Raw genomic sequence first — 18,488 nt, forward strand, 5'->3', positions numbered from 1 at the left:
AAAATAAATGCACATTGCAAAAATAAATGAAATGCATAAATAAATCCAAAAATCAATTCACTAAATGCATAAATAAATGCATCAATAAAATAAATAAATTGCACAAAAAATAAATAAATAAAATTAGTTGAAAACACTGGTGAAAAGCAGCATTTAATTAAATATTCATCACGCTACACCTATGCAAAATAAATGCATAAATAAATGCAAAAATAATTAAACTAAATGCATAAATACATTTTAAAAATGCAGTAAATGCAGTAAATGCATCAATAAATGCACTAAATGCATAAATAAATGCAAAAATAAAAAATAAATGTACTAAATGCATAAACAAATACGTACAAAATAAATAAATTAGTCGAAAACACTGATGAAAAGCAGCATTTAGTTAAATATTCATCACCACTATAGCTTGGGAAAAAATAGGCTGTTACTGGAAACGCTACTGTAATTTGAAAACAACTATTGTCCTTAAAAAATGTACCGACCTTAAAAAAAATATTAAAAATGTAGTTAACAGTCCAGCTTTGTTTAGTTAGTGACTCCCCAACACTGTTAAAGAAGCAGTAGGATGAGTTTGGGATGAGTATTAGGAGGTCCTCAGGGTTTTCAACATGACAGAACAAACACATGTCAACGTTAGAGATGTATTCCAGCGCTGAGGGAGGGAAAGGGTCAACATGACTCTATATGAAAAATGATTTCTGAGATGATAGAAAATCAAGCAGCATGATGCGTCATGCAAACATGTAATCTTCATAGCCATGTCTTTAATGAAACCAGGACATGAAACACAAGGGAAATAAGAAGTGAAATATGAGGCATCAAACTTCAAGATCCTCATGAGCCACAGACAGATAGTATTTGATTATTTGATTAATTATTCTATATTAAGTGGTTTTGCATGCATTAACACTAGTGAAGTGTCACAGAACTATTAAAATGACATCACTGAACCGAAATGCAATGTTGAGTTTTGAATGCATATTAAACCCTGATCACTGCTTTAAAAGTAGAAGTGCGTGTGTTCTAGTTTGGAGAAACTGAAATCTGTCCTGGATTTCTGGAGAGAAGCACACAAGGTCAGTGGGATGAAGTGCAGATCGCAGGAGGTTTCTGTGTCCTACCTGGCAGATCGGTGATGTCGCCTGTGTGTTGGTGTGTTGGATGAGAGGATGAGACGGTGATGAACAAAAAAATGAGAGAAGCTGCTCTTAGTGCCAAAGCAGAATTACGTGAGAGATTCAAAGTATTTGCAAAATCACAGGCAGGGCTTTTGTTATCAACACAAAACCAAGCAGTGCACGCTGAAAGAAGCGAACGTAAGCCAATGAAAATGATCAGACGGTGAAAATTACATCTATTAGCGTTCAGAGACGCCAGGCTGAACACGTGCACACGTACCGATCTGACCGGTGGCGATGACATTTTGATATTTGGGATGTTGATTGACAGTCAGGCAGAGGATATCATCCGTGTGCTCCAGGTAAAAGCTCTGAGTTCCTGCAGATCACAGAGTCAGGCTCTACTTCATCTAAAAACACTTCAGATCATTCACAAATCCTTATGCATGCATCATATTAATAGAAAGACTAATGCAATATTATTTTAGTGAACTGCAAATGAGAAATACACTTCCCTCGTACACTATCATTTAAAAGTTTGGGTTTTTTAAAAGTCTCTTCTCAGCAAGGATGCATTTATTTGATCAAAAATATCAGTGAAATATTATTCCAGTGTAAATCATCTGTTTTCTATGTGAATATATAGTAAAGTGTAATTTATTCCTGTGATCAAAGCTGAATTTTCAGCATCATTACTCCAGTCTTCAGTGTCACATGATCCTTCAGAAATCACTCTAATATGATGATCTGATGATCAAGAAACATTTATGATTATTATCAGTGTTGAAAACAGCTTAATATTTTTTGTGGAAACCGTCATACATTTTATTTTTAAGGATTCTTTGTCACTTAAGAATCTTTACTGTCACTTTTGATCAATTAAATGCATCCTTGCTGAATAAAAGTATTAATTTCTTTCAAAAAACTAAATCTTTCTGACACCGGACTGTATATTCTAGTTTTATATTCTTTAAACCTACAAAAAAACATAATTTGAAAATATAATAACCAAGCAGTCATTTTGATAATAATTTTCATATGTGTGACCCTGGATCACGTCACCAGTCTCGAGTCGCACGGGTATATCTGTGGCAATAGCCAACAATACAGTGTATGGGTCAAAATTATAGATTTTTCTTTTATGCCAAAAATCATGAGGATATTCAGTAAAGATCATGTTCCATGAAGATATTTAGTAAATTTCCTACCGTAAATATATAAAACATGTATTTCTGTGAGTGAATGCAGCACAATCGTGAACATAAATGAACAACTTTAAAGGAGATTTTCTCAATGTTTAATTTTTTTGCACCCTCAGATTCCAGATTTTCAATAGTTGTATCTCGACCAAATATTGTCCTATCCTAACAAACCACACATCAATGGGAATATTATTTATTCAGCTTTCAGGTTATGTATAAATCTCAATTTCAAAAAATTGACCCATGTGACTGTGGTCCAGGGTGATTAGAAGTGATTTAGTTAATTAAGCTTTTCCACTTCTTTTTTAACCAGACGTGCAGTTCCACCTGCAGCCTCTAGAGGGCGTCACCGCCTCATGTCAGATCTGGAATCAGATTAGTCTCAGAAGACACGCCCACAAACCCATAAAGCCAAAAGGCATTATTTCAAAGTCTTCACAAACATCTAGCATATTTGCCACATGTTGAGACAAGAATGGGACAGCAAGCCCGAGTTCAGAGGTCATGTGTGTGTGTACCAGCAGAGAGGTTCTGAATCACAGCAGCAGCGGCTGTGTGAAAGATGATGTCGGCTCCATCATTGAGGTAGTGAAGGTTGTTTCGACAATCAAAGCCTCTGTAGCCAAACACATGGTCCAGAGAAAGCTCCTATAAACACACGGACATAAGCGTACACATTGAGAATAATGAGGACCACGTTATATCTTCATGAGCTCATGACCCGTCTGACCTCCACGATCTTCTTCTTCTTCGTGATGTTGTTCTTCACCAGCTTTTCAGGTAACGGTGCGGCGCGACTCACTGGAGGTCTGCAGGGAACAAATAATGGAGTTTCGACATGAAGAAACGCAGTCACTGCAAAACAATTACACTCTTCCTCAGTATTTTTGTCTTGTTTTCCAGTACAAATATCTAAACATTTTTTAAACCAAGATACTTTTATTTGAGAAGCAAAATTACTGAAGATATTCCGTCTTGATTTCTGAAAAACTGATTAAAAATGAAGTGAGTTTGTGCCCTTAAAACAAGAACTAATATCTGCCAATGGGGTTAGAAAAAAAAGATTTATATATATATGATATAACAACCAGAGCTGTATTTTTCTGGCACAAAAACAAGTAGGATTTTTTTTTAACAGACAAAAACATATGTACTAAATGCATCAATAAATGCATCAATAAATGTACTAAATGCATCAATACAAAAATAAATGCAAAAATAAATAAACAAAATGTATAAATAAATGCAAAAATAAATGTACTAAATGCATCAATAAATGCATCAATAAATGCACTAAATGCATCAATGCAAAAATAAATAAACTAAATGTATAAATAAATGCAAAAATAAATGTAATAAATGCATCAATAAATGCACAATGCAAAAATAAATAAACTAAATGCATAAATAAATGCAAATATAAATGCACTAATTGCATAAATAAATGCAAAAAATAAATGCACTAAATGCATAAACAAATGCATAAAAAACTAATACATTTTGAAAAATATATAATATCTGCCAGTGGAGTCAGAAAAAATTTACTTAAAGTCAGAATTAAGTGAATTTATGCTTAAGTGAATTTAAATTTTCCCTTTGAATTTTTGATTTGAATATTTTGCAGTAATCATAACTTCATCTGCATTATCCAGTTCTGTGGCTTTTCTCACCGTTCGTCCACCAGGATCTCCTTCTGCTGTTGGTGTGGCTTTACGCCCGTCATCTGTCTTATACTGACGGCGTAGATCTTCGTCGTGTAATCCATGTTCTTTTCCCGGGCGACGTCGCTGTCGTACCCTAAACACAGACATTCGTCAAATAAACATCTCTAAATTCAGTTTATCCTCACGAACAAAAACTAAAACATTACCTCCATCCTCCTCGGCGTCGTCATCTGATTCCTCACTGTCCACGGCTTTGCTCTCGCGTGGACCAATCCCCTCTCTCGCCCAGATCATGAGGGCCGTGTCGGCCCCGCCCACCGACAACAGCATCGCATCATCATTCGACCATCGCACATTTGTCACATTGGCACTGTGAGCCACGTACTTCTTAAACTTGGCAAACTGACCCTGTATAAAACAAAAAACATCAAGAAAATACTTTCTAATCGTTTAATGCATAAACCTCAAGACTTATACACTATTGTTCATTTATTTAAAGACAATAGCAAGGATGCATTAAATTGATCAAGAGTGACAGTAAAGACATTTATAATGTTACAAAGATTCTATTTCAGATAAATGTTCTTTTCAACTTTATATCCATCAAAGAATCCTGAAAAATAAAAAGCATCAGTTTCCAGAAAAATATGACTTGTTTTCAACACTGATAATAATCATAAATGTTTCTTGAGCATCAAATCATCATATTAGAATGATTTCTGAAGGATCATGTGACACTGAAGACTGGAGTAATGATGCTGAAAATTCAACTTTGATCACAGGAATAAATTACACTTTACTATATATTCACATAGAAAACAGATGATTTACATTAGAATAATATTTCACAATTTTTACTGTATTTTTGATCAAATAAACGCAGCCTTGCTGAGCAGAAGACATTTCTTTCATAAACACTGAAAAAAGTGGTGTGTAAGAATACATGATGTGATCATGTGACCTTGCAGGGGAAGCTGAAGAGCTTGACGAAGCCGAAGTCGTCTCCGGTGGCCAGCAGCTTCTTGTCTTTGGTAAGTGAAGAGGCGTTGACGAAGCTGAGCGTGGGCCAGACGCCCTCACAGGTGGAGCCCAGAACCGACGTCCATGTGGCCCATTCCATCTTCTCAGACTGAACACACACACACACACACGGTCACAGCGCTGCACTTAGCCACGTAACTGGATGTGTGTCTGGTTTCTCTACCTCTAAACTGCTGATAGTTTGTCGTCTTCCTCGTGGAGCTTCGAAGAAAAGCTGCTCTTTGGCACCAGTGTTGACTTGAAGCAGTTTTCCTGCATTAATGCACACAAACATGTTTAGCTCCCTATACTTTTACTTCTTTCATTGATGGATTTCTGCAGCTTTTTGATACCAAAGCAAAATTACCAAAGCAAATGTCAAAAGTTAGTAAAAACTGGCTTTGGTGAGAAAATTATCAGTTATTGGAACTGCAATAATAAGCACTAAATAATCCCTTAAAGCGGTGGTATAATGCCCTTTTCACAAGATGTAAAATAAGTCTCTGATGTCCCCAGAGTGTGTGTGTGAAGTTTTAGCTCAAAATACCCCACAGATATTTTTATATAGTGTTAAAATTGTCACTTTTTGAGGGTGAGCAAAAACACACCGTTTTTTGTGTCTGTCCCTTTAAATGCAAATGAGCTGCTGCTCCCGGCACAGGTGGCAAAGTGGCAAAAAGTGTGTTTGTGTGTTAGCAGCTCCGATTACCTCACACACACATGCACTGAAAATTTCAAAAACTTTTAGCCTTTTATGTTCAAACCGGAGTCAGACAATGATGGAGAGACTCAAGAAGAAGTGACAACATGTAGAAGCAACAGGACATTTCTGAATGGTTAGTTGATGAATTTATGAAGCTTATGTGTAGTTATCTTCTAGTCATTGATTAGCATATTCTGTCTTGATAATCTATAAATCGTGTTCAGGGGGCGGGGTTTATGTAAATTCTAGGGTTGGTGATGTCACTAACCCGGGAGGAATGTGGTGTAGTCTCTACCAGCCGTTTGTTGTAGTCCTTAAAAAGCGATTTCTTTAAAATCTCCCTTTGCTTTGAACTTTGAGCGTTGTAACTTTGCAGATGTTGTTTATGCTCAAACAGCAACATTACACACTAACTAAAGTTAGAAAAGTCAAATCATAATTAACCATCCCTTTAACTATTAGTATAAAAGATGCTATTTCCAGATATAAAAATAATGCAAACTACAGTTTCATGGCCAGCAAATTCTCACAGTTCAAAACATTATCAAAACAATGTTTGTGTAGATTAATTCTTCCTGTTTCTCACTCAAGGATTAAGTCATGAACATGAAGACAGGCATGAAGTTGCATATTATTGCTTGAATATATATTTGTGTGTTGGGTGTGTGAGGATTACCGCGCACGTCCCAGTCCACGTGTGTGATGCAGCTGGACGCTCCTTTACAGATGCCCACCCTCTTACTGGTCAGAACGTTATAAATGTCCACAAATGAGTCGTGGGAGGCCACGGCGAGGTATTTTCCAGCATCTGCAAGACAAAAGCAGGACAATATTACATCAATTACATGCTTTATGCAGCTATTATGTCATGAAACAAAATAATGTAATAATAAATATATTATTATTATTATTTTTATTTATAGTTTTAATAAAATAATATAAATGATATAATAAATATACTTTATTATTATAAATGATATAATTGTATTTTTTATGTCAATATATATTATGTATATGTATATATAAAATTATACTTTATTATCAATTTATATGTTTTATATATATATATATATATATATATATATATATATACAGAGAATTTATATATATATATATATGCATTATTTATTTTTATTATCACTTAATATGTTAATATTAATTACAAATAATTAATAATATTAATTAATAGTCATTTCTATTATTTTATTATCAATCATATATATACAGTTAGGTCCATATATATTTGGACACAGGCACAATTTTTAATTTTTTCAGGTATTTATCAAAACATGTTCAAGCTATAGTTACATAATAAAGATATGGACTGAAAGTGAAACTATCAGGTTTAATTTGAGGGTATTTACATCTAAACTGGAAGAAGAAGGGTTTAGGAATTACAGCTCTTGAGAGTAGATGGTTACCTTGAGAGAACCTGATGTCAGAGATGATCTCCTTCCTGTGGTGAAAGGTCACCATGTCTTCCAGCGTGTCTGCATTCACCACCAGAAAGCTGCCGTCGTTTAGACCCACCGCTAAGGCTTTTCCGTCGGGGGAGAAGGCACAGCATCGGCCACCTACAAACAGACACATCAGCACAATTAAATCGTGATAATTTAACCTGCAGTCATTAAAGGTGACTTATTTTGCCCCCTTTCACAAGATGTAATATAAATCTATGGTGTCTCCAGAATGTGTCTGTGAAATTTCAGCTCAAAATACCAGTTCATTTATTATAGCTTGTCAAATTTGCTCCTTTTTTGGGTGAGAGCAAAAACGCGCCGTTTTTTAGTGTGTCCCTTTAAATGCAAATGAGCTTTAGCTCCGCCTCCGTTCAGAAGAGGGCGGAGTTTTTACACGAGCTTCAGAAACTCCGGCAATAACAAAACAGGCCAATCTCCCTCATCCAGAATCCCAGAATCACCAGTAGCGAGTGCAGCCTTACGGAGAGACTCAGGAAGAGTTTCTGAATGTTAGTGGAGACATTTCTGTAGTTGTTGTGGAGTTACACTGATCATCTCATCATCATGTTGAACTTCTCCACAAGTGTCCACAGTTCCTGAGGTCTTTATAAGACAGCGGTGACATGTTCTGGTCAATAGTGTTCAGTGCTTGTCTGTGCTCAACCACAGAACAGCTTCAGGCTTTGCTGGATCTTTATTATTGCGTTAGAACTGGTCTCTGTTGTCGCTCGTGAAATCAAATGTCTGTGGAGTGTGTAAACGTGCAGATTAAGGGCCGGTAATATTATAATAAGATCCTCTTCATACGTCAGAAGGGGAGCGAAATCTGATCGGCTTATTTTCTGACATGCTTGCAGAGAAAGGCGTTTTTTGTGTTGGTAGAAGCACCGGGGACCCGATTATAGCACTTAAACATGGAGAAAGTCAGATTTTCATGATATGTCCCATTTAAGTATACAACCCTGCTTTTGATTTATTCGTCCAAATTCGTGACATTCTGCGCCATTTTTATGACTGGATTCTGTGATTCTGTCAAGTCAAGTCAAGTCAAGTCTAGTCTAGTCTAGTCTAGTCAAGTCAAGTCAAGTCAAGTCAAGTGTAGTCTAGTCTAGTCAAGTCAAGTCAAGTCTAGTCTAGTCTAGTCTAGTCTAGTCTAGTCTAGTCTAGTCAAGTCAAGTCAAGTCAAGTCTAGTCTAGTCTAGTCTAGTCAAGTCAAGTCAAGTCAAGTCAAGTCTAGTCTAGTCTAGTCAAGTCAAGTCAAGTCTAGTCTAGTCTAGTCTAGTCTAGTCAAGTCTAGTCTAGTCTAGTCAAGTCTAGTCTAGTCTAGTCTAGTCTAGTCAAGTCAAGTCAAGTCAAGTCTAGTCTAGTCTAGTCAAGTCAAGTCAAGTCAAGTCAAGTCAAGTCATGTCATGTCATGTCAAGTCGTCACCTTTATTTATATAGCGCTTTTTACAATACAGATTGTATCAAAGCAGCTTCACAGTGATAACATGAAATTAACACAACAAAATACATTCTGTCTGTATTTTCCGCATAAATCACAGAGCCTTACCCACTGGCAGAAGGTTAGCTGTTACTGTATGGTGAGAGATCATCTACCTTTCTTCAGTTTCCGGACGGCCACCATTCGATGGTTGGCTGAGAGCTCCCAGATCCGCAGCGTTTTGTCGTCACTCACAGTGGCACAGATGGGCAGCAGTGGATGAGCAGCCAGACCCCAGACTTCCCCCTCCATATGACCCTAAAACACAACACACACAATATCCATATAAAGTTGCACATTTAAGTAGTCCTTCATAATGTCTAAATTTTTTTACTTTTGGGATATTGTAAGTACACAACTGCAGGGAATATATCACACTGCAAGTGATTTTTGGATATTTTATTACAAAATTATTACATATTGTAGCATTAAGCGGATTATTGTAGCTAGATGGAAAACGTTGGCAAGTTGCTTTCGATGGAGCGTCTGCTAAATGCATACATGCACATAATTAACCATGTTGTGAACTAGTTGACCTGCCTGAGCTCTTTAGTTGGTTTGACCGTGTTTATATTCCGCAGCTTTATATCTGATGGGGACACACACACCTGTACGAGTAAAGTCATCGGGCCGCTCTTGTCAATCTCCAGGATCTCTCCGTTCTTTGTTCCCACCAGAATGTGTCCGTGTCCCAGAGTGATCGCTCTGATGGAGGGGTTGTCCTCTAACAGCAGTCCTAAAATAATACAAACGTAACCCTTTTAGACTGACATTTGTACTTAATCAGAATGCCATGAAAAAACATGGACATGATTACAAAAAGGCTGATTGACCTTAAATCAAATAGTTTTAAAACTTGTGATCTTTGTGGCTGATATTGTACCCCAAAAATGCTCTGTATTTATTATTATTCCTGTGGCGGTCAAAAAGATCACAAGTAACACAATGTAAGTCAAGTAAATAGTTATGTTTGAAATGACTCTTTTAAGCAACTATGGAATACACAGACCAGTGTATATATATTTACGTGTCATTAAATATTATTTTCTTCATTTCTCAAACCAGATGGCACCAATTTGCCTTCCATGCATTGGATTTTAAATATATTTGCTCTATTTTAATTAAACACTGTATTAATTGAATTTTTTTCTAATACATGTATTAATTTACATATAAATAAATAATCTAGAGGAGAATATTGTCTAGTACCATCAAATCTCATCAAAATAATCAATATTACTGAGACAAAATATTTATTCATTTCATAAAAAAAGTTAAACGCTGTATTAATTTAACATAACAAATTATTTTTCTAATAATGCAGAGGAACACACACACCCTTTGAGGAAGGCGAGAGTGCGGCCCTCTTGATGGCGTAGGTCTTCAGACATCTCTCGAACATGTCGTCCCACAGTTCCACAACTCCATCTTTACCCCCCGTCACAAAACCCTTCAGGTCATAACACACCATTACAGATAATAAATACATATATAAGTATATACACACACACACATACACACACACACACACTAACCCGACTCCTAAACCTGCCCATCACACACACACACACACACACACACACACACACACACACACTAACCCGACCCCTAAACCTGCCCATCACACACACACACACACACACACACACACACACACACACACACACACACACACACACACACACACACTAACCCAACCCCTAAACCTGCCCATCACACACACACACTAACCCGACCCCTAAACCTGCCCATCACTCACACACACACACACACACACACTCACTCTCACACACACACACTCAAACACGCACAAACACACACACACACACACACACACACACACACACACACACACACACACACTCAAACACGCACAAACACACACACACACACACACACACACACACTCACTCTCACACACGCACAAAAACACAAACACACATTCACACGCACACACACACACTCAAACACGCACACACACACTCTCACACACACTCAAACACTCACAAACACACATTCACACTCACACAAACACGCACACCCACTCAAATACGCACACACACACACATTCACACACACTCATTCTCACACACACTCAAACACACACAAACACTCACACACACACACACACACCCACACACACACACACACACTAACCCGACCCCTAAACCTGCCCATCACACACACACACTAACCCAACCCCTAAACCTGCCCGTCACTCACACACACACTCAAACACGCACACACACACACACACACACACACACACACACACACTCACTCTCACACACGCACAAAAACACAAACACACATTCACACGCACACACACACACACTCAAACACGCACACACACACTCACTCTCACACACACTCAAACACTCACAAACACACATTCACACTCACACAAACACGCACACCCACTCAAATACGCACACACACACACACATTCACACACACTCATTCTCACACACTCAAACACACACAAACACACATTCACACATACTCACACAAACACGCACACGCACACCCACTCACTCTCACACACACTCAAATACGCACAAACACACAATCACACACACACACTCACTCACTCTCACACACACTCTAACACGCACAAACACACATTCACACACACTCACACACACACACACACACTCAAACACGCACAAAAACACAAACACACATTCACACACACTCACTCAAACACACACACGCACACACACACCCTCACTCAATTTACACACACATTTTTACAATCTTCACCTACAGTTTATTTCTATCTACTGCACCAGGTTACCAGGTTGTATTGCGTGTATAACGGTGTGTATGACATCTTGAAGAAGAGAAGCACACACACACACACCTTATCCAGCGAGCACATGGCAAACACAGGGCCATCGTGAGCTTTGATGCTCTTCATGAGCGTGGTGTCCTTCCAGATGTACACGTCACCCGTCGTGGCGCCAGAGAACACCAGATCCTCCGAGCGCCCGTAACAAGCCGACATCATCGTCTCCTGCTTCCCAAGATTCCCGAAGATACCCCTCTTAAACGTCAGACCTCCTCCTGCATTGAGGAACACACATGCTCACACACATTTTCTAAACTTCCTCTTTTTTTCAAAACTTCACAAATCCAAGAATTGCACACAATGCAAAATGCCTCACATCTCTGCAGAATGAAGATCTGCATTCAGAATATCACAAACATCTCAAAAGCAAACATTTGTGTTATGTTGCAAACACCTTTGCCATAATATTGTATTTCTGGATATATAATACACACAGTTACTCAAAACCTAAAACTCTTCTTTCATGAGCTCCTCTGAACATTTCTGTTCAAGACTGAAAGTAATTGTCAGAGAGATGTTGAAAAATTCCCAGTAAACATGAAAGTGAAATTAAAAACAAACTATTTATTTTTTACTGTAAGCGTTTGTGTTTGTGAATACAGTATTACAGTCCGAAAAACCTATAACTCGACCTTTGACCTTTTATAGGCCTATTCTAAAGCCATGATTGGCTGGCGTTCAGTAAAGCAATGAGTGTTTGCATGTGTGAGGAGTGTGTGTGTGAGTGTGTTAGTGTTTGCACGTGTGAGGAGTGTGTGTGAGTGTGTGTGTGTGTGTGAGTGTGTTAGTGTTTGCACGTGTGAGGAGTGTGTGTGAGTGTGTGTGTGTGTGTGTGTGTTTGCACGTGTGAGGAGTGTGTGTGTGAGTGTTTGCACGTGTAAGGAGTGTTTGTGTGTGTGAGTGTGTGTGTGTGTGTGTGTGTGTGTGAGTGTGTTAGTGTTTGCACGTGTGAGGAGTGTGTGTGAGGAGTGTGTGTGTGTGTGTGTGTGAGTGTGTGAGTGTTTGCACGTGTGAGGAGTGTTTGTGTGTGTGTTTGCACGTGTAAGGAGTGTTTGTGTGTCTGTGTGAGTGTTTGCACGTGTGAGGAGTGTGTGTGTGTGTGTGTGTGAGTGTGAGTGTTTGCACGTGTGAGGAGTGTGTGTGTGTGTGTGAGTGTGAGTGTTTGCACGTGTGAGGAGTGTGTGTGAGTGTGTGTGTGTGTGTGTGTGTGTGAGTGTTTGCACGTGTGAGGAGTGTGTGTGAGTGTGTGTGTGTGTGTGAGTGTGAGTGTTTGCATGTGTGAGGAGTGTGTGTGAGTGTTTGCACGTGTGAGGAGTGTGTGTGTGTGTGTGAGTGTTTGCATGTGTAAGGAGTGTGTGTGAGTGTGAATGTTTGCACATGTGAGGAGTGTGTCTGAGTGTGTGTGAGAGTGTGTGAGTGTGTGTGTGTGTGTGTGTGTGTGTGAGGCTCTGATGAATTACTGTGGTGTTTTAATAGGTTGTGTTTGAAAAAGGAAATCAAGATAATTCCCGTTAGATTTCTGTGTGTCACATAGAGAAGTGTGTGTTGTGGTTTGCAAAAAGTGTTTTATGAAAGTCGAAGGCCGAGATTTAGTGTATGGTTTTGCAGATTTGGTGTGTGTGGTTCTGGTGTTTGAGTGTCCGGCTTCAGAAATTGTGTGATTCTGTGTGTCAGCAGTTGTTTTATATCTGGAGTCGTAACCGTGAGCTCCCGCTGACAGTGGTTCTGCTGCTCCAGCGCTGTGTGTTGTGACTCTGAGCTCTTCTAAAAGCTGGTTTAATTGCTGGAATACGGAGCGCTGATGGTACAGACAAAACCGTCACATCAGCTTCTGTCGGCTCAATGTGATCCGGCAGATTCTCCTGCGGTCATGTGACGTGAGAGAGACGGGGAGAGCTAGTGCTTCAAATTTCAGTAAAAAACGATATACATGCTGATAAATAATAATAATTCCAAATGAACTCCATTATTTTTACAGGAAAACACAACAAAGAATATTGTTTACATGTAGCACGTCAATTCAAGACTCTCTCTCTCTCTCTCTCTCTGAGTGTGTGAGAAACACTGAGTGCTCTCACACTAGTGTTCATCATTACCCTTCAAATCGCACAAATTTAAATTGCGAATTGTGGAAACGCGTCAATTTCGCAAAAACTCCCATTCATCGCAAAAAAGTTTTCCCGCTCGCATGAGGAGGTTTTTCAGGCAATTCGAAAAAGAAATATTTTGCAAAACTGCAGTGGAAACAGTTTTTGCGCATCTACAGTCACCTGACGTAGATGATGCGGTGTGTTTGGACAGAATACGAGACTGAGTTCTTTATTAAACTCCTAAAAGACAAAAGAATTACAGGAATAATGGATTCTAAACCTCAAAGAAATGCCACAATCAAGACCTCGAAGCAGATCTGAGGGAGAAACACCCAGAAACTCCTCATATGAGCCGCTCACAAGTATAAAGCCCCGTTCACACCGCCAGCGACACGCAGCGACAGAGCGACATAATCCCATTCATTTCAATGGAGCGCTGGCGACTTCCGGCAACAGTGACCGTTGGCGACAGAATGTGGGCGTGTCAAGCGATGCGAGACATGCGACAAAAGTTCAGAAATGTCAACTTTATGCAAATGAGAAGCGATTTTCGCGAGTGACAACCAATAGGAAAGAAGACTTTCAGTGGAGCTCAGCTCATCTTTACAGCAGAAAAACACATGTTTACAGCCTGGAGCAACAAGTGGCTTTGGTCTATATTGCTAATGTTGCCCTTCATGACGACTGTGAGGGGGGTGAATTTTTTTATAACTCATCCGTTTAAATTATATTAAGCCTTAAATTTCTGCATAATTAAGGGCGTGTCCACTTTTGAGTGACAGGTGGATTCCCGCTGCTGTGGTCATCAGTCATCATTAGCCGTTTGTCTGCTGTCTGTTAGCCGTCACGTTACCTCAGCTCATTGTCTGACTGTAAAAATAAATAAATTCGGGAGTGACGCGCTGCCAAGATGGCGACGGTCGACCACGCCCACTTTAGGCTTCAGAAACCTACGGGTGACGTCACGGACACTACGTCCATATTTTTTTACAGTCTATGACTTAAACCTACCAACGTCCTTTGCCATGATTTTTGGAATGGTTTATCGCAAGAGGAAAAAATTAAGTTTTACGCATTACATCGGTTAATGGAAACACTGTCATTTCGCAATATTTTTTTGTCGACATTTAGAAAAAAAAACACAAAAGTTTTGCACAAATCTGTAATGGAAATGCGCCTAGTGTTCAGTGAGTGAAATATATCTGTGTACCAGTTCAAGACAGAAATACGTCATCAACTTAGGCTTTATCGTTATTATCACGGGAAGACTAATTCTTATCGTGAGGAGAATCTTTACCGGTATATCGCAAACGATAATATATCGCCCAACCCTAACGCAAGCGTCATATTATTCACAATCTTATACAGACAAAGGAACATCTTTACCTGTGTGCAGCCAGAACTTGATGTGTTTCATTCCCACCGTGAGCAGTTTGTCCATGCGGAACGGGTTTCCTTTCACCACAAAGATCTTATCTTTATGTCCTCTATGGCAGAGAGAGCGACAGATGTCTTTCGTGAGCAGCTCCGCTTGTTGCACACACTGTTTTAGCACTGAATGGGTTTGTTTTACCTGGATTTGGCCAGTTTTTCGCCTTTTTTCCAGTCCCAGATGACTATGGAGTGGTCTTCGTCGATTCCCACAGACACTAGACTCTTTCCATCCGCTACATGGGAACGATTTTTCAAAGAGAAATAAGAGAACGTGACTTGAAAACGCATTAAAATCATCAAAAGTGACAGTAGAGACATTTTTAATTCCATTTCAAATAAATGCTGCATGAAAAATGTATCATGGTTTCCACAAAATGTATAAAATATCAAGCAGCATAAACTATTTTCAGCATCGATAATAAGAACCACTACAAATAATTGAGAATCATTTAAATAAATAAATAATAAATCAAATAAATCATCATATTAGAATGATTTCTGAAGGATCATGTGACACTGAAGACAATGTGACAAATTCAGCTTTGTTTAAGATTTGCATTAAAAAAAATTATGGAGATGCATTGAATTACTTTGCTTAAAATAAGAACATTTTGTCAATGCTTCAATGCAATGACAAAAAAAAACCTTAAGTTCTGAAATATCTGGCAATTTAACATAAATTTGAACTCAAATATTAAAAGCTTCTTATCAGATGTGAATGTGTAGTGTGTGGGGTCTGACCTGTGAACTCTAGAGCACAAACCCCTCGCTGATGTTGACCCTTCAGGAGAGACAAACACTTCAGCGTCTGGATGTCCCACACATGGATGGCCGGATCTCGCCCCACCTGACACACACACACACACACACAAACATGCATTACAACATGTGCACGCTCTGCCCGTATGCTTTGCAGAGAAATACACACTGGATAAAATGATCAACTGAATGCAATATGAATTAAAGCTGTTATCCTGATCCAATCCCATAGCGAAAAGCATCTGATTGTTTCCCAGACGTGCCTCACCTGTCCGGTGGCCGCGTAATCTTTCAGCGGGTGCACAGTGAGGCTCAGGATATCGTCGTCATGCCCGAGGTAAAAGCGCTGTGTGTGTTGCTGTCTGTTATACACCACGGCTACAGCCGCCACATGATACGCCACATCTCCGGCCTGAGTGTAAAACAGATTATTCCTGCAGTCGCAGCCCCTGTACCTGAGACACACACACACACACACACACACACACGCAGAGAGAGACACGTCACATGACATGCGACCACTGGAGAAACTTTATACATGCTGATATATATTCATCTGAAAGTTGACACATTATTACATATACATACAATTAATATGTTTAACATTTAGCATTAACAAGCTGATATTTATCTAATTTGACATTAAAATTAATTCATTCTGTAAATATATAATGTTATGTAATATAAAATATTTATATAATATAATATATAATACAAACCTTATAAAATATAACAATATTTAGATTATATATAAGAAAAAGCTTATATTATAATATACATATATAAATATTATATAGATAGTATGAGTATATATTATAATTTTTTTTAATATGTATAATTTATAATTTATGGATTCATTAAGTAAATACAAAATTATATATCAATTAAACAATCAATTATGAAATATACACATGTGAATAAACAGACTGAAAATTAATATGTTTAACTTTGTTATTGTTTTGTTAATTTTTGCTAACATTTATCTAATTTGACATTATACCGGGTTTATTCTGTAAATATAAAATCATATATATATAATTAATATAAATATATTATATTTAATATATAGATTATATATTAAATAATATATGTATATGTATAAATTATATATTGAAAAATACAATATATATTAAAATATACACATAATATGAGTATAAATTAGTATAATATAATCAATAGATAAAAATATAAATCCTTAATGTATATATATATATATATATATATATACAGTATATGTTTACATTTTTTGTAGTAAGTAATTATATTTATAAATTAGGATTTATACATATAATTTTATTTTATATTTTAGCATATATATATATAAATATATAAAACATAAATATATAATTATATTATGAATTACATATTAAAAATTCTAATATATAAATTATTATAAGTATTTATTATATTGTATATTATAATTTTTTAATAAGTATAACAAAAAAAATCAATGTATAAAAATCTAAATCATATAAACAGATTTAGATCCGGTGAGTGGGTCACAGATGTGGACACACACACACACACTGCTGATGTCAAACACATGATGAGGTGTGCAGTGATGTACCCGTGGACGAACTGCAGGCGTAACCCCTCATCTGGAGCTTTCTGCCTCTTCAGAGATCCGGCCAGCTTCTTCTTGAGCTGAGGAAGATCTTCCTTGTACACCTGAGGGCGGATCAGGACAGCAGTTACAGCGGAAAATCCACACGCAACACATTCAGAGATTCAAGCATGAAGGGCAACAGTAGGGAAGCGTCCGGCCAATCAGCTGTGAAAATAATGAGGAACGGGATTAAAGCAGCGGAGCATGTGTGTTACACAACACCCTCTCATTCTTGCCTGACGCTCGTAGTTCATCTGGGCTTCTTGCTCGATGTCTGAGTCCAGTTCGGGAACGTCGGAGAGGTCGGAGTCGGATTCGCCGCTGTTGGAGTCGGCGTAACCCTCTGTGAACGGAAAACACTGTCAAAACTGCGTGTCTTCACTCTAAATTATAAGAAGAAATCGTTAGAAAGTGCAATTTTTTTAACATAATTGAGAAAGTTAAATATTTTTTGTTTTGTTTAGGACATATTATTTTTTTATTAAGAAGAAAATGTTGGTTTTGGCCAGTGGTTTTTGACTGATCAATGGAAGAAATTGTGATAATGTTCATAAAGTGCAATTTTTGAAACATACTTGAGAAAGTTCTCAAATATTTTGTTCAAGAAGTCTTATTTTTTTATTAAGAAAAAAAAAAGAGGTTTTGGTGTTATCTGATTGATGCCAATGGATTTTGACAAAAACTCGCTGATCAACTGATCAATTGTTTTACGCTGCCTGTAGATTACAGTAATTATCATAATATGATATGATAATACTTAATTGTCCGAAAAAAAATTCTTGCATCACAGTATCTAAACAAACTATGTTCACAATTACTAAACAAAAAATAAAAAAAACATTACAGAGATATAAGCATGCACACTATTTTAGTCATATAAGTTATTCTAACTTGTAGAGGTTATTTATGATGATTTTTAAGAACATTAATTTCAGGAATTAATTTTTTTGTCTTTAGAACAATCTTAAGAAAAACTAAGAACATTCTTAAATGTTTTTGAGAATACAAAATATCTATTTATGTTAGAATTTTTTTGAATTTTATTTTAGTTAGAATTCTATTCTGTTTCATCTTAGTCTAAACTTTCAC

The 18,488-nt window shown here is 37.5% G+C and overlaps 1 protein-coding gene across 2 annotated transcripts in view; it reads right to left on the bottom strand.

Annotated features, from left to right (window-relative positions):
• eml6 (EMAP like 6) overlaps positions 1-18,488 on the bottom strand; it is a 73,017-nt gene that overhangs the window by 19,936 nt on the left and 34,593 nt on the right. Inside the window, exons 12-31 of one of the 2 annotated variants that reach the window (XM_084101738.1) lie at positions 17,636-17,742; positions 17,361-17,461; positions 16,062-16,248; positions 15,776-15,881; positions 15,174-15,267; positions 14,987-15,087; positions 11,523-11,725; positions 9,998-10,109; positions 9,268-9,395; positions 8,776-8,917; positions 7,138-7,290; positions 6,393-6,524; positions 5,198-5,286; positions 4,955-5,122; positions 4,200-4,401; positions 4,000-4,126; positions 3,060-3,138; positions 2,848-2,977; positions 1,408-1,506; positions 1,131-1,151 (exon numbers count right to left, since the gene is read on the bottom strand). In XM_084101738.1, coding sequence (XP_083957864.1) covers positions 1,131-1,151; positions 1,408-1,506; positions 2,848-2,977; positions 3,060-3,138; positions 4,000-4,126; positions 4,200-4,401; positions 4,955-5,122; positions 5,198-5,286; positions 6,393-6,524; positions 7,138-7,290; positions 8,776-8,917; positions 9,268-9,395; positions 9,998-10,109; positions 11,523-11,725; positions 14,987-15,087; positions 15,174-15,267; positions 15,776-15,881; positions 16,062-16,248; positions 17,361-17,461; positions 17,636-17,742 — 2,481 coding nt within the window. The remainder of the gene's footprint in view (positions 1-1,130; positions 1,152-1,407; positions 1,507-2,847; positions 2,978-3,059; positions 3,139-3,999; positions 4,127-4,199; positions 4,402-4,954; positions 5,123-5,197; positions 5,287-6,392; positions 6,525-7,137; positions 7,291-8,775; positions 8,918-9,267; positions 9,396-9,997; positions 10,110-11,522; positions 11,726-14,986; positions 15,088-15,173; positions 15,268-15,775; positions 15,882-16,061; positions 16,249-17,360; positions 17,462-17,635; positions 17,743-18,488) is intronic. The other variant, XM_084101739.1, reaches the window with a different exon arrangement.

This window comes from Abramis brama (assembly GCF_963993115.1).
Source record: "Abramis brama genome assembly, chromosome: 23".
Lineage (NCBI taxonomy): Eukaryota > Metazoa > Chordata > Actinopteri > Cypriniformes > Leuciscidae > Abramis > Abramis brama.